An 18,439-nucleotide genomic window follows, 5' to 3' on the forward strand; every position below is an offset into this window, starting at 1 on the left:
GTGAGTGTTTTTATGTAGAAGAGGAGGTCACCTGCAAGAAGTCATCTTTAAAAAATAAACTAAAACGTATGTATCCTAAAATGGCAACATTTGTACAATTACATGAAATAAAATTCTTCTTTTTTTTTTAAATTTTTCATTAATGTTATTTAATTTTTTAAATTTCCCGTTTCTTTGAATCATCCTGTATAATGCACTTTAGTTAGTGTACTGTTTCTAAATAAAATTCATTTTTTTTCTAACTTTTTTTGGTTTTATTCAACTTATCTTACACCATTTCATTCAAAATTAAATTCTCTACAAGTTTTGTTTAAAAGTTTTATGTGTTTATTACCCATTTAATAAAGTTATTGTTCATCAAACATAAAAACCGTTTTTTACCCCAATGTATTGGTTTTCACCCCAGATTTCTCAAAAACTACTGCAGACACAGTTCTGGGACTATTTTTCAGGTCAAAAACCATTAGAAATCACTAATCCTGCCCCTTAACTAAAGTCCTTAAAATTTCGGTACAACCTCATTTAACTGGGGTAGCTGAAATCTGAGCAAAATTTTTCACTTGTAACTCTCAAAAAAAGCATTTTAGGACATATTTATGTTTTTATTATTTTCACAAGTAGGATAGGTTATGAAAGTATCAGGAGAACCTCATTTACACCCTCCATATGTAAAGATTAAATGTGTGGATTGTAAAAGTGTTTATAACTGCACTGTAGCAACAACAACTGTGCTTAAATTGTGGATGATGCCATCTGGAAAGTAAAGAAAATTTGTAGTAAACTTAAAACATGTAATAATCAGAAAATATTTATTTGGTACGTACAAAAAAATGTTATTTTTTCTTAATAGTAATCGATTAAATTACACTTGCCATATCATCACCAGATTTTAATTTTATCCTTAAAAAAATCAGCTGCTAGTTTTGTTAGTCATTTGGTAACAGCACTTTTTTACCTTATCATCTCTAACTAATCACTGCCTAAATATTTTTAAAGTTAAGGAAACGAATGAAAATTATTGAGAGCCAGATTAAAACTATACAATAAGGACACATACTTCCCAGACAAATTTTTGAAGTGATATTAGGATTTTGCTGCCAAATGCAAGCAAGTATTTTCATGAAACAAGACAGTGCTACTTCACAACAGGTTGCATGATTTTTTTTGTATTGTGCGAGAAAGTATATCATAGTAAGCAAATGAATTTATTATTCTTCTACTTGACATAAATGAATGAATAAGAGACCTTAGGTCTCAGAAAATGTTTGCCATTAATCTTTGTGAGCTCAGAATTTGCTTGAGTTTTCAGCATTTACTTTCAGTAATTTTTTGACAGATCCAGCTTTTATCTCTAGTAAGAATATATTTAAGAAGTTCTTTGCCCTCACTTGTATCTTTCAAGAAATATCAAGTTACTTCTGTTAGCTTTATCTTGTCTTTTTAGACAATAATTGGAAAACTACCGTGGTCAAATCTTTTACGTAGATGTTCATCAGCAATTTTTTTGTGGGAGGATTTTGAAATTTGAGAAAATGAGCTATTTGATCCATCAGTAACAAATCATTTATCCATGCGGATAATTTCGTTGTTGAAAGTTAAATAATTGCAAGAGGTCAAAAATAATCTTGTGAACATTTGGTCTTTCATCATGATGCACAATTTTGTTCCAAGTGATTTGTTTGTATACTTCCCATCATTATCATCATCACCAAAAACTTCCTTTATTTACCTATAAATTTCAACTGGTTAGTCAGTTTTTCTTGCATTTAAAAACCAAATCACATTTTGTTAGTTTTGTAAAGATTCACATTTGGTAGAATTTTTTGTTCTTATATATTTTAAATGCTCAGAAAAACAGTAATAATGTATGTAGAGTCATGAAACGTATTTCAGACTGAAATTATACAATAGGAAACTAAGTGAATTTGTATCACTGACAGGAGTTCATTTGAATGGGTATTATGTATCAGTGTTTGTTACTATTCAGATGGCAATCTTTCCTTGTAGAAATTTAGAATTTTTGATGAACTTTTCCCTTGCTATCTTGAGCTTGCAAAGTTTCACTGTAAGTTAATAAAAATATTAGATAATACCTCGTGAATCGTAGTTCATTTGAATAGTTTGATATTAACAGACCTTTGATTGCTCTGTTAAAATTAAAGTCTAAATAGAATCAATATATTAAGGTAATTGATGATATTGTTATGTTCGTTTAATGAATTTATGGAAAGATTACAGCTAGTTTTATATAAGATAGTGGCTGCAAGCCAAGAACAAATATCAAATGAAAGACTAAAAATGCCAAGTTCATGGTAACTATTATCAAACATCAGGTTGATCTAGGTAATCTTTTAATCATTCTGAGTTAGAAAATTATGACAAACTTGATAACATGAGAATTCTAGTAAGCAAGCAGCGGGTCAATTCTTTAGAAATAAAGTACAGAATCAAAAGTTAGAGACCAGCCTTTGGTAATACAGGACAAGTTTTCATGAATCACAGCCTTGACAAAAGTTAAACTTGTGAGCTGCTATGATTTATTTTTATGTTGTGTGGAGTATAGTCCTAGAGTTTCACTAATGTCTTAATGATGAAATTTGAATCTTTCAAATGTGGATATATAAGTGGACTTTTAAAATATCTTCAACAAATTATATTACAAATAGCGAAATTGTGAGAACAATGACTAAAAATAAGATATACAGTCAGTACAATGAAGAAAAGGAGCTGAAATATTTTGCCATATGATGAGAATAAATGTTGAATCTTATGGATTATTACATCTGATACTTCAAGGTCAAGAGGAGAGTGCCTGGACAAAGGATTTCAGCTCATTTTTTACTGAAATTAGCAAATTGAGTTCTACAATGAAATTAAATTAATAAAGTGAAAATTAAAATAAAGTTCAGAGCTGAATTGTTGATCACAGTGAGTCATGGAAGGTTTAACTGATACCAAAAATAACCTAACTGTATTACAATATCATAAACAAATTTTCCAGGGATATTTGAACATCATTGACTGTCGGAAGTATTTCAACTGTACCTCCAGATTTTTTCTTTTACTTTTAATACATTTACCACAAATTAACACAATAAGTATTTGATAGTGTACAAGAAATATAATAATGCTGTGCCATTTAGGGTAATGATCTCAAAGATAAACTTTAGTCTTAAAGATGGGATAAAATGTGAACTATAACATTAATTGCTTAGAAACAAACAGGAAGCAGTGGGTAACATCAGAAGTAGAGGGGAAATAGTGTCTTCAGTCTGCTAACAGTAGGGACTTAGTGATGAAAGTTTCCCCTCCATTACCACCTGTCTTAAGAAAGATATCACGATCCATTTTGAAGCAGAAGATTTTATGGAAAATCATTATTTATATATTGTTCCACCAATTGGCAAGAAATCGTACTGGAAAATGTTTAAAAATATCAAAAAACACATTGACCATAAGTATATCACAAATATGTTAACAAATGGATGAAATGCCAAAGATCAAATTAAAACAGGATGTCCTTTTTACTCAGTCAGTGACCACTACTCAGGAATTTTCAAAGTATAGTATGTGGATAACCAACATCTAATGAAAGATGCAGAAGAAAAAGGTTTTTGGTAGAATTCAAAATAAGTTAAAAAGTGACAGAAAGCTAATTTTCACATACTAGAGTATGGAGAAACAGATTGAGATTTTATAAATGGTTACAGACAGAAGTAAATTTTATTAAAAGTAATCAACCACTGATGTGTTAAATTATAAGATAATTTAAATAACTACAATCAGTGTAAAAACCACTTATAATTCTCCTTCGGTAGATCTTTCACACTATTTCAGTGCAGTTTCAGTCAGATGTCAAAAAATGTGGTAAATGCATCATTAAAATAATGTACGTCTCGACAGCTATTATTAGAGTGAAACTAAAAATTATATTGTCTAAGAGGAATTTTATTTTAATGCTATATTAACTGCAATTATTATTAAACTGATGTGTTTACTGCATGTTTTAATAGCCAACTGTAGGTCCCCCTCAAGTGGTGTGAATTAGCACCTGAAGGAAAGTTTTATGACTTTTATACCGTTCAGTGATTATTTAAACTACCTTAAAGTTACGAATTGTGCAGACTTTAACTTGTGTTCCTGTTACAGAATGTTACAATTTTTTTATAAAATCATTTTTTCTTGAAGAGGGATGGAGCACAAATCTGTAATTCCAAAAAAAAATTCAGACAAAAGTTGGTTTAAATTATATGGGCTTCAGGTTTCTATTCCAGAAAAACTTTTCATATAGTGCAAAATAATTAATAAAATGGCAGAAAACCATTTTTAACTAAGAGGAGGAAGCCCCTTAGGCTTATTTTTGTATCACCATACAGCCTATCATTCTTCTGGTTATTAAGTGCAGTGATAAAAGGTTCATTAAAACTAGATAACTGTTTTATTAATTAGATTTTTATAATTTTTTTGTAAGTGTTTTTAAGAATAACAAACAAAGAAATGGGTAGACATCTGAAAATGTCTGTATATACACAGACACTTCTATGTTATTAATATAGATGAGTATCTACTACGTATCAAAACTTAACTTTTTAATAGGCTGTTTGGAAAACAAAACTTGTTCATGAAAATTGAACATTACTGATACAAATAGCCTTTTGTAACTAACAGACTGATACAGAATTTATTTTGTATACCATGTCTTTTGTTTTTGTTCATTCATTTTTAATTTAGTCACTTATTATGTAATGTTTATCATTATTTTCAGAAACCCCATGTAGTAATTACATTACATAATATTTTATTTATTCTGTATTTTACTGTTGAATCTTTATTAACCTGTGTTTTTCAAATAAAATCAGTTTATTATATATTGACGCTATAAATTCTGTCATTATAATACATAGTTATAATACAATAGCAACAATGTGTATTGTTGCTATTATGAATTGAATATTTTTTTAATGTTTAAATGTTATTCATTGCAACAGCTTTGCTATTCCCTGATGTATAATAATTATTTAAGACTGACCTAATCATATACATCCAATTAAATAGTTGTGCTACTCTTTATAAGACACCAGCGTGTAAAGAGAACCAGTGCTATTCCTTCATCCAGTTTAACTCTTCATTTTGTCACAATATATATCCCATCAGAAATATGGTACTAAACTGTGACTTCTGTAAGAAAAGATTAGCCTGAGTTTGCCTGAAAAAATAGCCTTAGAGACCTTTGTTTCATGTGATTCAGATTTGAATTGGTGCATCAATATTTGTGAAATTAAATATTGTAATGTTCAGTAAATGAAAATAAAGTATTTATTGTTTTTAACAGTAACTAGGTATATTTATAAAGCAGAAAAATAGAGGTATATATTTTTAATTGGAAGTTTGATGTGCATATGCTGAAGCTTATCTGTATTTTATAATCAGTGATTATAGATTATATTAATTGTAAACTCAATAGTTCAGAATGTGTTTCATTCCCACCATTCCAGTCAGGATTTACATTTGACTCAGGATCGCAGTTTAGAAGGTTTTTTCTCGAAGATAGATTTCACAAGCTTGACTAATTCTATCTCATCACCACTCCTGTTAGCCCGCTGACTGACTCTCCTCGCAGCCCAGGTGTTATCTTGGAGTACCTGCATCTCCGGTCCCCACCAACATGCATGACAAGTCATCCCTTCAATTTTTTTGAAGACACCTGCCTAATCGCATTCTTCTAAGACAATCTATATCAGTTGTGCAGGAGTCTGAATACCACACATGATGCTCCCAATTCTTCAAGAAAAGCGTTGGATCCCAGCTTTAGATATGATGGTGTAAGCCGGCGGGGAAACTCCCACTCTAGTCGTCATCTCAAACAAAATGAACCTGCAATCTGAGAGGCTCTTATAGTCAAGAACCTCCCATCCCACAACACCACCGCCAAGGAGTCTGTGACGAAGGTGAGATCGATACAAGTGCCAATCCCGCCCCTCTTGAAATTTGAATTCTGGTTATTGACACAAGTAAGCCCCAATGAGTGTATCACCTCGGTCAAGTGGTGACCTCTCACATCTCCCCTTGCACCAGCAAACTCGGTCAATTTTGAAGTGAAGTCGCCCACAAGAATGACGGTCTTAGGTGGCGTACAACCTCTTCCTGTAGTTAGTCTAGAAAGTCCTGAGACTCCTGGACCGTTGTGTTGGGAGAGTGGTAGCATGAGAATACCGTCACTCCCCCAGACTAAACCCATAGAGGCTCCAATACTTACAATGAGCACCCCCTGTTGGAAAGTCAATTGCTGCTGTCCTTCTATGGTCTGTAAGCCAGTGTGCTCCAGTCATGGCAGCAACATTCAGCTCTGACAGAATTATTATATCAACTTCTCTGTCTAGCGACAACTCCCACACTAAGTCTACTAAGGGGTGACTCCGGTTTGCATTGATTTGGAAGATCTTCATTTTTTATTCCGGCATTCATTCGACTTATGACCCTCTGTACCACATGCAAAGCACACTGCATTATTGTGACACTCTGCCTTTCTGTGGTCAGTCCTGCCACAGTTAAAACATAAGCCCATGATGTCACGTCCCTCACAGTTTTGGGGGGTTATGTCCCATTCCGCAATACCTACAACAGCAGGCCCCAGGCTCTCAGATGTAGACCCGCTTTACGACCATCTTCTTAGCCAACCCAAGACTCATCACTAATGTGACATTTTGCATAAGCCCATACACCGGCCTTAATGCAAACACCTTGAACTCCACCCTAATCCATATAGCCTGGGCCACTGTCTCTCTGACGTCCTTGATGGTGGCGACTGCATCAAGTCCTTCTTGTGGACTACCATTCACTTTGAATCTCTTGTATGAAGATCCACATTAAAATCATAACTTTATCCTCGAGAGTGACCCTAAACTGTTCCACCTGGCAGACCCATTTTCACCTTATTTAAGTCTTCATTTAAACCTTTCCTGAGCGAAAGGATGTCCACTGTCTCCTCGTTAGGCACACTGTCTTTAAAGGTCCTCAAAAGGTCAGCGTAAGACCTCCCTTTGCCCCTGACTTGTCCCCAAGTAATAATAATAAAGTATTTTTATATGTAATAAAAGTATTTTATAATAATAATAATTTAATAATTCTCCAAAGAAATATATAATATTATATTAATATATTCTTGATGAAATCATTATATTATATAATGATTTCCCAAGGAATAAGTTGTCCTTACATATTAACAAACTTAGAGAAAAGGTGTTGATAACTGGTGATTGGTAATGTGAACTGCTATTTTGTTTAATTAGAAAAAATATTTAATCACACATCAAAAATATTGATATTTAAGAATGGCTAAGTAATAAAAGTATACAACATGATCAGAAAAATACAGTAGCTGAACTTCTCACCACAATCAAAGTTTCTAGAGATAGTTTATTACAGTATGAACTCACGAGTTATTGCAGAAATTGGTCATGAAACAATGTGACTACCACTTTACTGCTGTCATTATAACATATTTGAGCCAAAGTAAAGAGAAGAAGCACCAATAAGGATCAAAACTTTTAAAATCAGCAATGCAAAAGATTTGGTAGAGAACACACTGAAAATGTGACGGAGAGAAAAACTATTCACCAAAAAATTATTAGGCATGATAATACATAGCCTTGCATTGTAAATGTTGATGGCAGTAACAGCTAAACCAATTCTAATAGTGGCATCAATGAAGTACAAGTAATTGCTATAACTAGGATTTTATAATTGAGTTTTTCATTCACTGGTAAATGTTTACAGTGTAAAAATATTAATTGAAATGATTGATTAGAGAGTCAATTTGTGTAAAATATATTTTAACTTTTATACTATGGTGAGATATTTTTTTGGATAGTTTTATTAAATATAAAAATCTTTCCATTTGTTATGTCTACATTTTTAGGTTTAACACACTTGCTTCAATAATTTTATAATTTATTTAATTCGCCAGTCTGTTTAATTTTTTTTATGATCTGAAAAATCAATTTTTTTTTAAATGGAACAAATGTTTAAAATATTTCACCCAAAAAGGATTACATATATCCATATTATTCCTTCCTCAAAAAAACTCAGTGCTGTGCTCTCCCTACACATGTGGATCATGTAGAGCTGCATGCTAAATTAGTTTTTTTTTTACTTTCCACTTAAAAAATTTCATTTTATGGTTGTTTTTACTCAAATGATATTTGTTTGTGTATGTTTATGTATGTAGATAATGGTTTATATCCATTAGCTTCTTTATTGTAAGTACCAGTTAATGACAATTAATCATTAAAAGAAGGCAATCATATTTAACAACTATTTTTTTTATGGGATTTTGTTATCTTTTATGGGGATAAAATTTAAATTAAGAAAATAACATTTAAAATATTTGAAATGTGTTATTTTACTAATCCTAAACAAATATACAAGGCATTTCATAAAGTAACGGCCATTTGGTCATTAAAAAAGATTAACACGTGAGAAAAGGTTTTTACTTTGTTTTAGTTTACCAAATATCTACTTCACTTTTCCACATAATTGCCATTCAGTTCTAAGCACTTTTCATAACGCTGCACCAATTTCTTTAACCCCTTTGCATAGAAGTTCACCACCTGGGAATCGAACTAGTTGACAATGGCAGTGTTGAGTTCCTTGTCGTTTTCAAACCGACCAAGCCACCTTGGCTTGGTGGAGCATTGTCCACTAGGTCGCTTTTTCAAATTCAAGAAGAAGAAGTAGTCACTAGGTGCAAGGTCGGTATATGGAGGATGGTCAAAAAGTTCTCAACAAAAAACTTGAATCTTCTTCTTGGTTAAGGCATCAGTGTGAGGACACGTGTTGTGAAGTAGGGGTTGCGCTGGATGATAGTTTCCCATGTTGTCGATTTTGAATTGCTTGTCTCAGTTTGTTGAGCATTTTTCAGTACACATCAGCTGTAATTGTTGATCCACATTCCATGAAATCAACCAAAGTGATGCCCGTTTCATCCCAAAAGATGGTAGCCAACATTTTTTGACTCGAGTATGGAGATTGCTTAAACTTTTTCAGTTTTGGGGAACTTGAATGGCATCACTGCGTTAACTGTTGTTTCGATTCTGTGATGTTGTAGGATATTCACATATCGGCGCCTGTAGCAATGTCAGAAAACAAATCATCTCCATCTTGTCAATAGCCGTCCAAAAACACCCGTCCACACACATTCTTTGTTCTTTTTGTTGGTCAGTAAGCATTTTTGGTATCCACCTTACACACAATTTGTGATATCTGAGCTTTTCTGTGGCAATTGTGTAGATAGAGGTGCATCCAACATGCAGAAATTGATCAGTCAGAGCACTAATCGTCAATCGCCAATCACATCACAGTTTTCCGTTCACTTGTTCAACGATTTTGTCATTCTGAATACTGGGCCTGCCACTTCACTTTTCATTATGCACATTTGTGCAGTCATTTTTAAAGCCTTGACACCATTGTCTAACTATTCCTTCACTCATTAATGTAGGTCCATACACTAGGCACAATTCCCAATGAATTTCAGCAGCTGAAGATCCTTTTACACACAAAAATCAAATCACAGCACACGCTTCACAACTGGCGAGAGAAACAATTGTCATGGACATTACAATCTGCAGGCATTACACATTACACCGGCAGGCAAACAAATATTGAATAAAAACAACAATGCACTGGCTTTGTAAATAGCCAGTAGGTGGCCCTGCATGTGTGAAACTGTGTTCAGACTCGCTAACATTTAAATATAAGCTGATGGCCCTTACTTTATGAATATGCCTCGTACTAATTTCTTGTTCATTAAAAAAAAAAAGAAAAAACTTAAAATTAAAACGAAATCTTTAACTAATAAAATACGTTTTACTAAATTTTTTTAATTTAAATATTATATAAAAGTACATTAAAATTCTTAGAGTCCTAGGCTAATTAAAACCTTATTTTACATAAATAAAATTATCTTACATACTGTAGTAATAAAGCCAAAATTCATTTCTCATTGACTCATTTAAATTTATAAATATTTAGCTAATCCTACCATTGGCTTAGAAGAAAAAAATTCCTCCAAACATTACTATTATTTAATAGCAAATTATATAAATATTACATTATTATTTTCAAAAAAATAGATGGTACTCTAAAAATTAAAAAAACCTGTTTTACGTTTTTTAAATATTACTCTTAAGTTGCCCAATCCTAACCCTCTAAATCATGGTTCTGAACACAGGACAATAAGAGCTGGTATAAATTGTATCCTTTTGGGTATTATTTTATTTGCACTGCTTTCATTTTGTCAGACCTTTCTCTCCCTTTGAAAGGAATTGTAGTTGATGAATACCCTTTGGCTGTTTAGCTAGTGACAAGTTTGGGTTAGGCAGAAAACTGTAAATAAATTTCATACTGATAATCAGATAAACTAAATGTTCTGTTAGTAAATTTTATATATAACAGTGGCTGTGTATCTTGAGTTTCAAAATATTTTGTCTTACGCTGCGATCTAGGTATGCTTGGGCAAGGTTCAAAAGAAGTCAGAGCTGAAAAGTCAATAGAGAATTATTATTATTAGAAAGAAGTATCCTTAAAGATGTAACAGTATATTTTATATAAAATAGTTTTAAATTTGTAGGAATGTCCTGTAAGAACACCCATGTGCTATGCTCCTCATGCAACTTAATAAGTTTTGTAGTATAGACTAGTATAACTAAATTATACAATTGTATATTTAAATATATAAAACTGTAGGAATGGTCTATAAATAACTTTTTTTTAATTAGAAATATTCTATAAAATAATAAATTTCTATAAATACTTACTAACCCAAAGTTTTGTATATAATAGTAACAAAAAACATTTTTTAAATAAAATAATCTACTTGAAATCATAAAAAAATTATATGGAAATTTAGTTTAGAAATTCTTTATGACAATTTTAAGTGAAAATATTTATTCAACAAATAATAAAATTGAAGAACATTACAGAAAACATTAAAAATGTTGTTTTATAACAATTTTTTTTTCTTAGAACATACTTTTCACAAAACTATGATCCTAATTTTTAAATAAAATAGAACACCAAATGGTAGAGATAGAAATATAGTCAAAGACAAAATTTTACACTGAAATACAAAGCAATCAAAAGTCAAAAACTGCAAAAATGATTGATTTAAAGAAGCAAATCTTTAAAAATGTTGATAGAATATTAGTAATTATTGTTATTATCCTAAGTACATTATATTTAATCAATTAAGAAATAACTTTAAAAAATAGAGATAAAAAGTATCTAAAGAAAGAAAAACCAAGTAACATAAAGAATGTGTTTTTATCAGAGAAGAATGTATTTTAATAAGTTTTGTTAGAAATTAGTGCAGAAATTTAAAAAATAAATCGTATTTTATTAATATAAATTTTTAAATGTTAAAAATAAATAAAATATGTCTACTTTTACCTGACTAATTCCATTGAATTTTTAGTAACTGGCTTACTAAAAACTAACCTTGTATGATGTACAGTATAGTACATTGAAACAGCTCATAAACCTAGAGCAATAAACGGAAACATAACCCTAAAATTATATAGCCAACCCCACTACCCCACAATTTGAACCAGAAGTGGTTCCTGACAATACTTATATCAGCACAGTTTGTCTCGGAGATTAGTTTAGTGATCACATCTACATGATGTGTTAAAGTAAGCCTTAAAATTATTTATTAAAATACATTAAATGTCCCTTCATATTTGAAGTTTTTAAATAAAAATAGATTTAAAAATTAAATTCATATCTTTTACTTGTCTCATCACAGTATTGCATATTAAAAAATGACACCAGACTAACGTTTAAAAATTTTAGAATAGATAATGAATACATATAAGAAGTAATAAGAATCCAAAGTAGTTTTTTATCATCCTGTAACTTAGTACTATGCTGAAGCAGTTTAGAGTGGTGTGGACAATGCAAGTGGAGGCAATATGTTTACCTGAATGCTAAATTTATATCGACCATAGTAAACAAAGTAGTGTTTGGTTGCTATAATGAGTAGAATAAGATTACATGAAACAGAAGCAAAAAAACTCATTATTATATAGTAATGTATTTAGAGTAAGATTGCATGAAACAGAAGCAAAAAACTCTCATTATTATACAGTAATGTATTTATTATAATGCATTCTCATAATTGGTACACTATAATTAAATCATTATTAGCAATATCATTGTAAATCATCTTTAGTGTGCATACCAGTAAATAATTTTTTTTTTTATTCATCATTGGTGCATGAAGAGATATGACTCGTATCTATTATTAACCTTAACTTGACATGCTTGATATTAATTACAAGTACTACCAAAAAGATTATCACAAAACTGTTGTTCCATTTGGAAATATTGTGGAATTTATTTCTTTTGAATGTTACTTTGAACCGGGTTAATTACCTGAGCTCTACATCTGTTTTGTACTTTCTTAGTTCATGCAAGATTTGATGCTCCTAATGTTTTAGCATATTTGCACCCGTACTCAAAATTTTTATAGTATTTCTTATACTGTTTTTAATCCATTGAATCCAGTATAATATTAAAGGTGATGTCTGAATATTTTGTAATATTTACTTTTTCCTAGTGGATCACAATTCTGATCATTAATTTGGAGTGGCCTTGAGAAGACCATTGCCAACTCCTGTAAGCAGATTGTTCACTGAAAAGGAATTCCTGCCTTACATTGGAAATTGCCCAAACCTCTTATTACCTTTTCTTCCTGATCATATAAGACCATATAGTGAAGTTTTCCTGAGGAGAATAGTGGACTTTGTCTAGTACTTACCATCGATATTCTATTTGAATTTAAAAAAGTAACACCTCGATATGTAGTTCTCTTATATGTAACTAGAAGAAATTATATGTCCCAGCAGGTTTTAAAGTAGGATTTGTTGTTTCAGTATATTTACTGTATGAATATTAAGATTTGATTTTATGAGGGATAGGAGGCCTGGCTTAAGTAGGCACCTCAACTGATAGTTGTGCTTTTCACACTATATACAGATAGGAAAACAGATCCTTCAATAGTTTCACGGATACAGAGGGTAATACCTATCCCAGGGAGCCCAATAAAGTGACTGCTCTGTCAGCTACAGACACCTAAATGTGTCCCTGTGTACCTTTTAGATCTTGTATCCTCCACACATGGAATCAGGACAGTGGCTGATTCAGTTCCTTTGATGTTCATCTAAACAAGACTAAATCAACAAAATTAAGAAAAGAGAATGGGAGAAAAAGGAACTGATCAACTCTCAGGATCTGCCTCAGATTTGGTAGTTTATCATCTGACCTGACACCCAACTGTATGAACATACTGATATATTGATTGTATATATGTTATTTATGTTTTTGAAATTTAGAACACTGACAGAAAACAAATTATAGTATATTTATATTTCAATTTAATTAAAAAGAGAACTCATTATGGCTTAGAAATTATCATTACCCAGCCTTCATTTTCATCCTTTTTCAATTATGAGTGTTGAACCAACTTCCTATAATGGTCTTGCTTCTGTTATTCTGTTTGCATTTAAGCAAATAAAGTCAACACAAATATAGTAAAAACTGAACAAAAATATTAAATGGATTGTTTTTTGTTTTTTTTTTTTTTTACTTTAACAGTCAAATAATATATGAACTAGCAGTTTTAACTGATACAAGTGTACTGGTGATTAAGATGTACTTACATTACATCAATCTAAATAATGAGCTGTTTCAAGTGGTGTTATATAATGAATTTAATTCTTTTATGACATTACTTAATATTGTGTTTTAATTTACTTGTAAATAAGTAAATCAAAAGCATAATATTTTCTTTTTAGTTAAATTATTAATATGAGAAATATGTTTTCCTTTTTATTATTTAATTGACTGAACACAACACATGCCATAGAACCTATCAGAATTCAGTATGACATGTTCGTTACAGTTACATCATTTTGTGTAAAACAACCATTAAATTTAATTGAAAAACATATTGACTAAAAAAAATTTTAAAACATTAAAATTAATTCTCAGAAAAGTTAAATTTGTACTAGATGATAAATTTATATCGATAAACAAAAGCAAAAATAAATCGGTAATTAAAACTGATGACCAAAAGTCAGTTGATAAAGTGATGAGTACAGTTCTAAAAACAAGATTCTCATGGAGGAAAAAATATAAATCTCATGATTGTATAACATGGAGTTATTTTAACTTTCTGTGGTAATTCGTTTTTTTAACAAAATATTTAAAAAAATTATAATCAAACTTTGTAGAATTACAAAATTAAGATAAATACAAACAGTATTTACTTAATTATATTCCAAATGTTAACATAGATACATTCAGATGCGTCCTCTTTTATATACTTCCTCATATTTATATAAATGTATATCAAATATAATTGATACATAAATTTTATAGATTATCAAATTGATATCAATTTTAATATTGGTTATTTGTTTTTTCCAATATTCAATTACATCTCCAAAATGGTAAGTTCAGTTTTAAAAATTCATTCGCTATATTTGATATCAAGTGGAGCTCTAACATGTACATACATAAGATATACGCTACATCATTAAGTTATCTGAATATTCAGTTATACAGTTTTTTTTCTGAAATTCAGTTATATCTTCCTAATAGTAAGTCCAATATTAAAAATTTCAAAGAATTATAAGAAGTCCAAATACTGAATATCATACCACTGTATATCACAAGATAGCATTTACAATGTTGACAAACATTTAGTTTATTAACCGGACAAAACTTGTGTGTCATGTATTACCCTTACATAAAATTGTGCTCTATAGTTATTTTTTGTTCAAATTGCAGAGAAAACATAAATTGTATTACAAAGCTGAAAGTTAAGTTAAAACAATGATGTAAATGTCTACTGAGGCATTTGCATTGGTGGCATCCTGACAGAGGCCAAACTGATGACTATAATATGTAATCAGAAATCAGAGTTAGGGGGTCAATAAGACGACCTCCTGTAAAGCCCATCAGGACTAGGAACGGAGGCACTGGTGTGGCGACTGGAATTTTCACAAGGTGGTCTTCCCCCACAGGGGTCAAGATGAAGATTTATAATAAACTGGGTTGTATATGAACTAGTCACTAGTGTTATGTTTTCTGTTATTTGGCCAATCAAAGGCAATTAAAATGATCATTTATATAATCAGATTCCTTAGTAGTTAATCCCACTTTATAAATGAAAATAAACTTATTCAAAATGGAGAAAAACTGTAGATACACTGAAACAATTTTTTATAATGTGCAACTTATAAGAAATTTATGGGTTTTGATAAAGTCTCTTAAAATTCTCTTTTGAAAATTTTTTTAAATTTGTGACCGATACTTCTAATTTCACAGTAAGGTCCTATGTGCTTTCTTTCTTTCTTTTTCCTGTTTAGCCTCCGGTAACTACCGTTTAGATAATACTTCAGAGGATGATACGTATGAGTGTGAATGAAGTGTAGTCTTGTACATTCTCAGTTCGATCATACCCGAGATGTGTGGTTAATAAGGTCCTCCTATGTGCTGGCCTCTCGGCCTTTCATCCGGAGGTCTCGGGTTCGAATCCCGGTCAGGCATGGCATTTTCACACACACTACAAAATCATTCATCTCATCCTCTGAAGGAATACCTAAAGGTGGTCCCAGAGGTTAAAAAAAATTAAGGTCCTATGTAATGATATGATTTTGTAACATTTTTATTGCTGTGTATAGGAGTAACTTCTTGTTGATATTTTCTTTATAATTGAAGTGCAAAATGTTCAATGAATATCCTTGATTTAGAAATAATTTTGCCTGTGTTTTGTTTTTGTCAGATGTATTTCGAACAACTATAGAATTTGGAGGATTTGCTGCTGTTTTTATCACATATATTGTCAGTGCTCTCATGCATGGACTTAATTACCGATTGGCTGGAGTATTGATTTCACTTGGCTTTTACACTTATGTTGAATATTCAGTTCGTATGAAGCTAGCCAATAAGCTGGATGCATGTATAACTGCACGATCATGTCCAACACCCTGCCACATTCACAAGCACACAGAACATATGATGTTTGTTACGGTATTCAACTTCCTGTGCAGCTTGATTGCTGTGTTTCATTTAGCATATCTAGGAGTTATCATTGATACTTCAAACAGTGAACCAGTATCATTTTTTGTAGCATTTGATAAGTGGCAACAGCTCAATTTCATAAGCCATTGGTTTGCTTTATTAACGTTTGTTTTTTATTTAGTTATTAATTAAGTTTTTTTAGTACTCATTTAAGTATATTTATAAAAATTAATTTTCCTATAATTTTAACTGTAAATTAGTTATGTAATATTTAATGTATTTAAAACAATTTACATTTTTATTAGAATTATATATATATATAATTTTTTTATGAAACTGTTTATCTTTATAATTATGCCCTGTTGTTAATTTATTACTATGTATTTATGTTAATTTATTAGATGTAGTCCTTGGTATGTTAATCTCATCAAATTAGTCAATATTCTCAAAAATGCAATAACTGTATCACATGATTATTAATTTCATTCTGAATATAATAAGTACATTGATCTGCAGAGAAGTATGTTTAATATATCTAATTAGTTTGCAACCAATTTGAAACACCCCAATTCATTTTACTATTTAAGTAAATAGTACCTTCTTTACTACTTTTGTAAGTAGTAAAACCTTTTGACTGAAGACAAAATTCCTTAGAAAGATTTTTTTTGTATTGCGTTTTATTAATTTAACAAATAGAAATGCAATTTCAGTAGAAGTCAGATAGTTCATTTGAGACTTTAGGACTGACATGTTATTAAAAATGTTGTTCAAATTCTTTAGCAGATTATTTAAACATCTGACATTCTGTGAAACATATTCAATGGAATTTGAAAAATAATTTATTCTGAATATTGTACTGTATGTTTATTTATTTATTTTGTATAATTTATATATTTCTCACTAACCCATTTGTACAAATCATTTCCAGATGATTAAGTTTTGATATTTTCTGTTTTCATTTATCTATACATTTAGATGTAAGTAAAGAATTTCTGTAACTGTTCCTTTGGCTTTGTGAAATCTTAGATTACTCGTACATAGATCATTTAGTAACTAACTTTAGGTTGTAAAAGGATGTATTAAGTCCCTTCATCACTTTTTAATTTTCCCTGTGTGCAAACCTGCACATGCACATATTTTATGAACCACAAGTATGTTTTTATTTTCATCCAGTGATATTTTTACGCCGCACATATTGTTTACTATTGACATGACAGATTATTCAATAGAATCATACCTATTAAAATCATGGGACAATTATTTTGTGTCGTATTAATTGGCACACTCAGATCTTTCAACAGGTTCTAATCAAAATATTTGTTTCATGGGACTGAAATGTTTTTTGTCTCTTTTGTTTTAAGTCCATATTTCTGCTCCGTACAACACTGTACTTTGTACAGATGTCTTATCCAAAGTGTGCTATAAGTTCTTACTAATTCTAAATAAAATGTTATGCTCACAGATTTTTTTAGATTTTAACAGAATAATTATGGACCTTTAAAGCTTACAATTTATTAGCCCCCCTTGAGATCAGGGGATAACTCTACTTAAAATGAGAACTATATTCAAGTTATACTTATTTTAGTTTTCTTAAAGAGAGAACAATATTGATATAAAAAAATTAATGTTCTGATGACTCACCTTTAAAAAATTATTCAATTTTTATGAAGCTATACAGCTTTTTTCTTTTTATAGAAGCCATTATCATGTAATATTAATCTATACATAATAAAAAATTAATAGATTAGAAAGAAAAATAAACCTATTATTTTTTGCAAGTGAAAAATTAGAAGTTTGGACCGATTTACTATTAATTTAGTTTTCAGTCTTTTAATGCAAATAGCTGATTAATAATAATTTAAAATAATGAAATTCATTTACAAAATGTAGAGTTTGTTCAAAATAAATTTCCTAATTTTGAAAAAATACTTCCAGTTATGCCTAATGCAGATTTCAAATTCAAAACCTTTGATGTTATGCCTTAAACATCGTAGTTCACAATGTAAGATCATAAATTATTTCTGCTGGATAAGCTAATATTTGTAATAGTCCAAAAGAAAAAGTCAGGGGAAGTTTAACTCTAAAGAGTGCAGTGGGCACTGTACAAGACTATTTGTCCCCACCTGATTGTTACAAAGTTTTTCATCAATTCATTCATTTATATAGCAAACAGCTAACAAACTTGAAAATTGGGTTTATCACAATTTGTATCAATGAACTGTTCTAGAATTGACTACATCACTTCTTCAAACAAGTGCTTACTGTCCTAACAAATTCCAATAAAAAATGGGTCTGTGACAAATAATCCAGACAGCTCACCAAAGTTTTTTTTCTTCAATAAGTTAAGCATATTACA

The 18,439-nt window shown here is 30.5% G+C and overlaps 1 protein-coding gene across 1 annotated transcript in view; it reads left to right on the plus strand.

The window, feature by feature from the left end:
- The window catches only part of por (Protein-serine O-palmitoleoyltransferase por), a 55,575-nt gene extending 39,156 nt beyond the window's left edge, over positions 1-16,419 (plus strand). The window contains exon 7 of the mRNA XM_075362751.1: positions 15,845-16,419. Coding sequence (XP_075218866.1) covers positions 15,845-16,275 — 431 coding nt within the window. The 3' untranslated portion in view covers positions 16,276-16,419. The remainder of the gene's footprint in view (positions 1-15,844) is intronic.
- The last annotated feature ends 2,020 nt before the right edge of the window (positions 16,420-18,439 follow it).

The sequence above is a fragment of the Lycorma delicatula genome, chromosome 4, assembly GCF_047948215.1.
Source record: "Lycorma delicatula isolate Av1 chromosome 4, ASM4794821v1, whole genome shotgun sequence".
NCBI classification, from domain to species: Eukaryota; Metazoa; Arthropoda; class Insecta; order Hemiptera; family Fulgoridae; genus Lycorma; species Lycorma delicatula.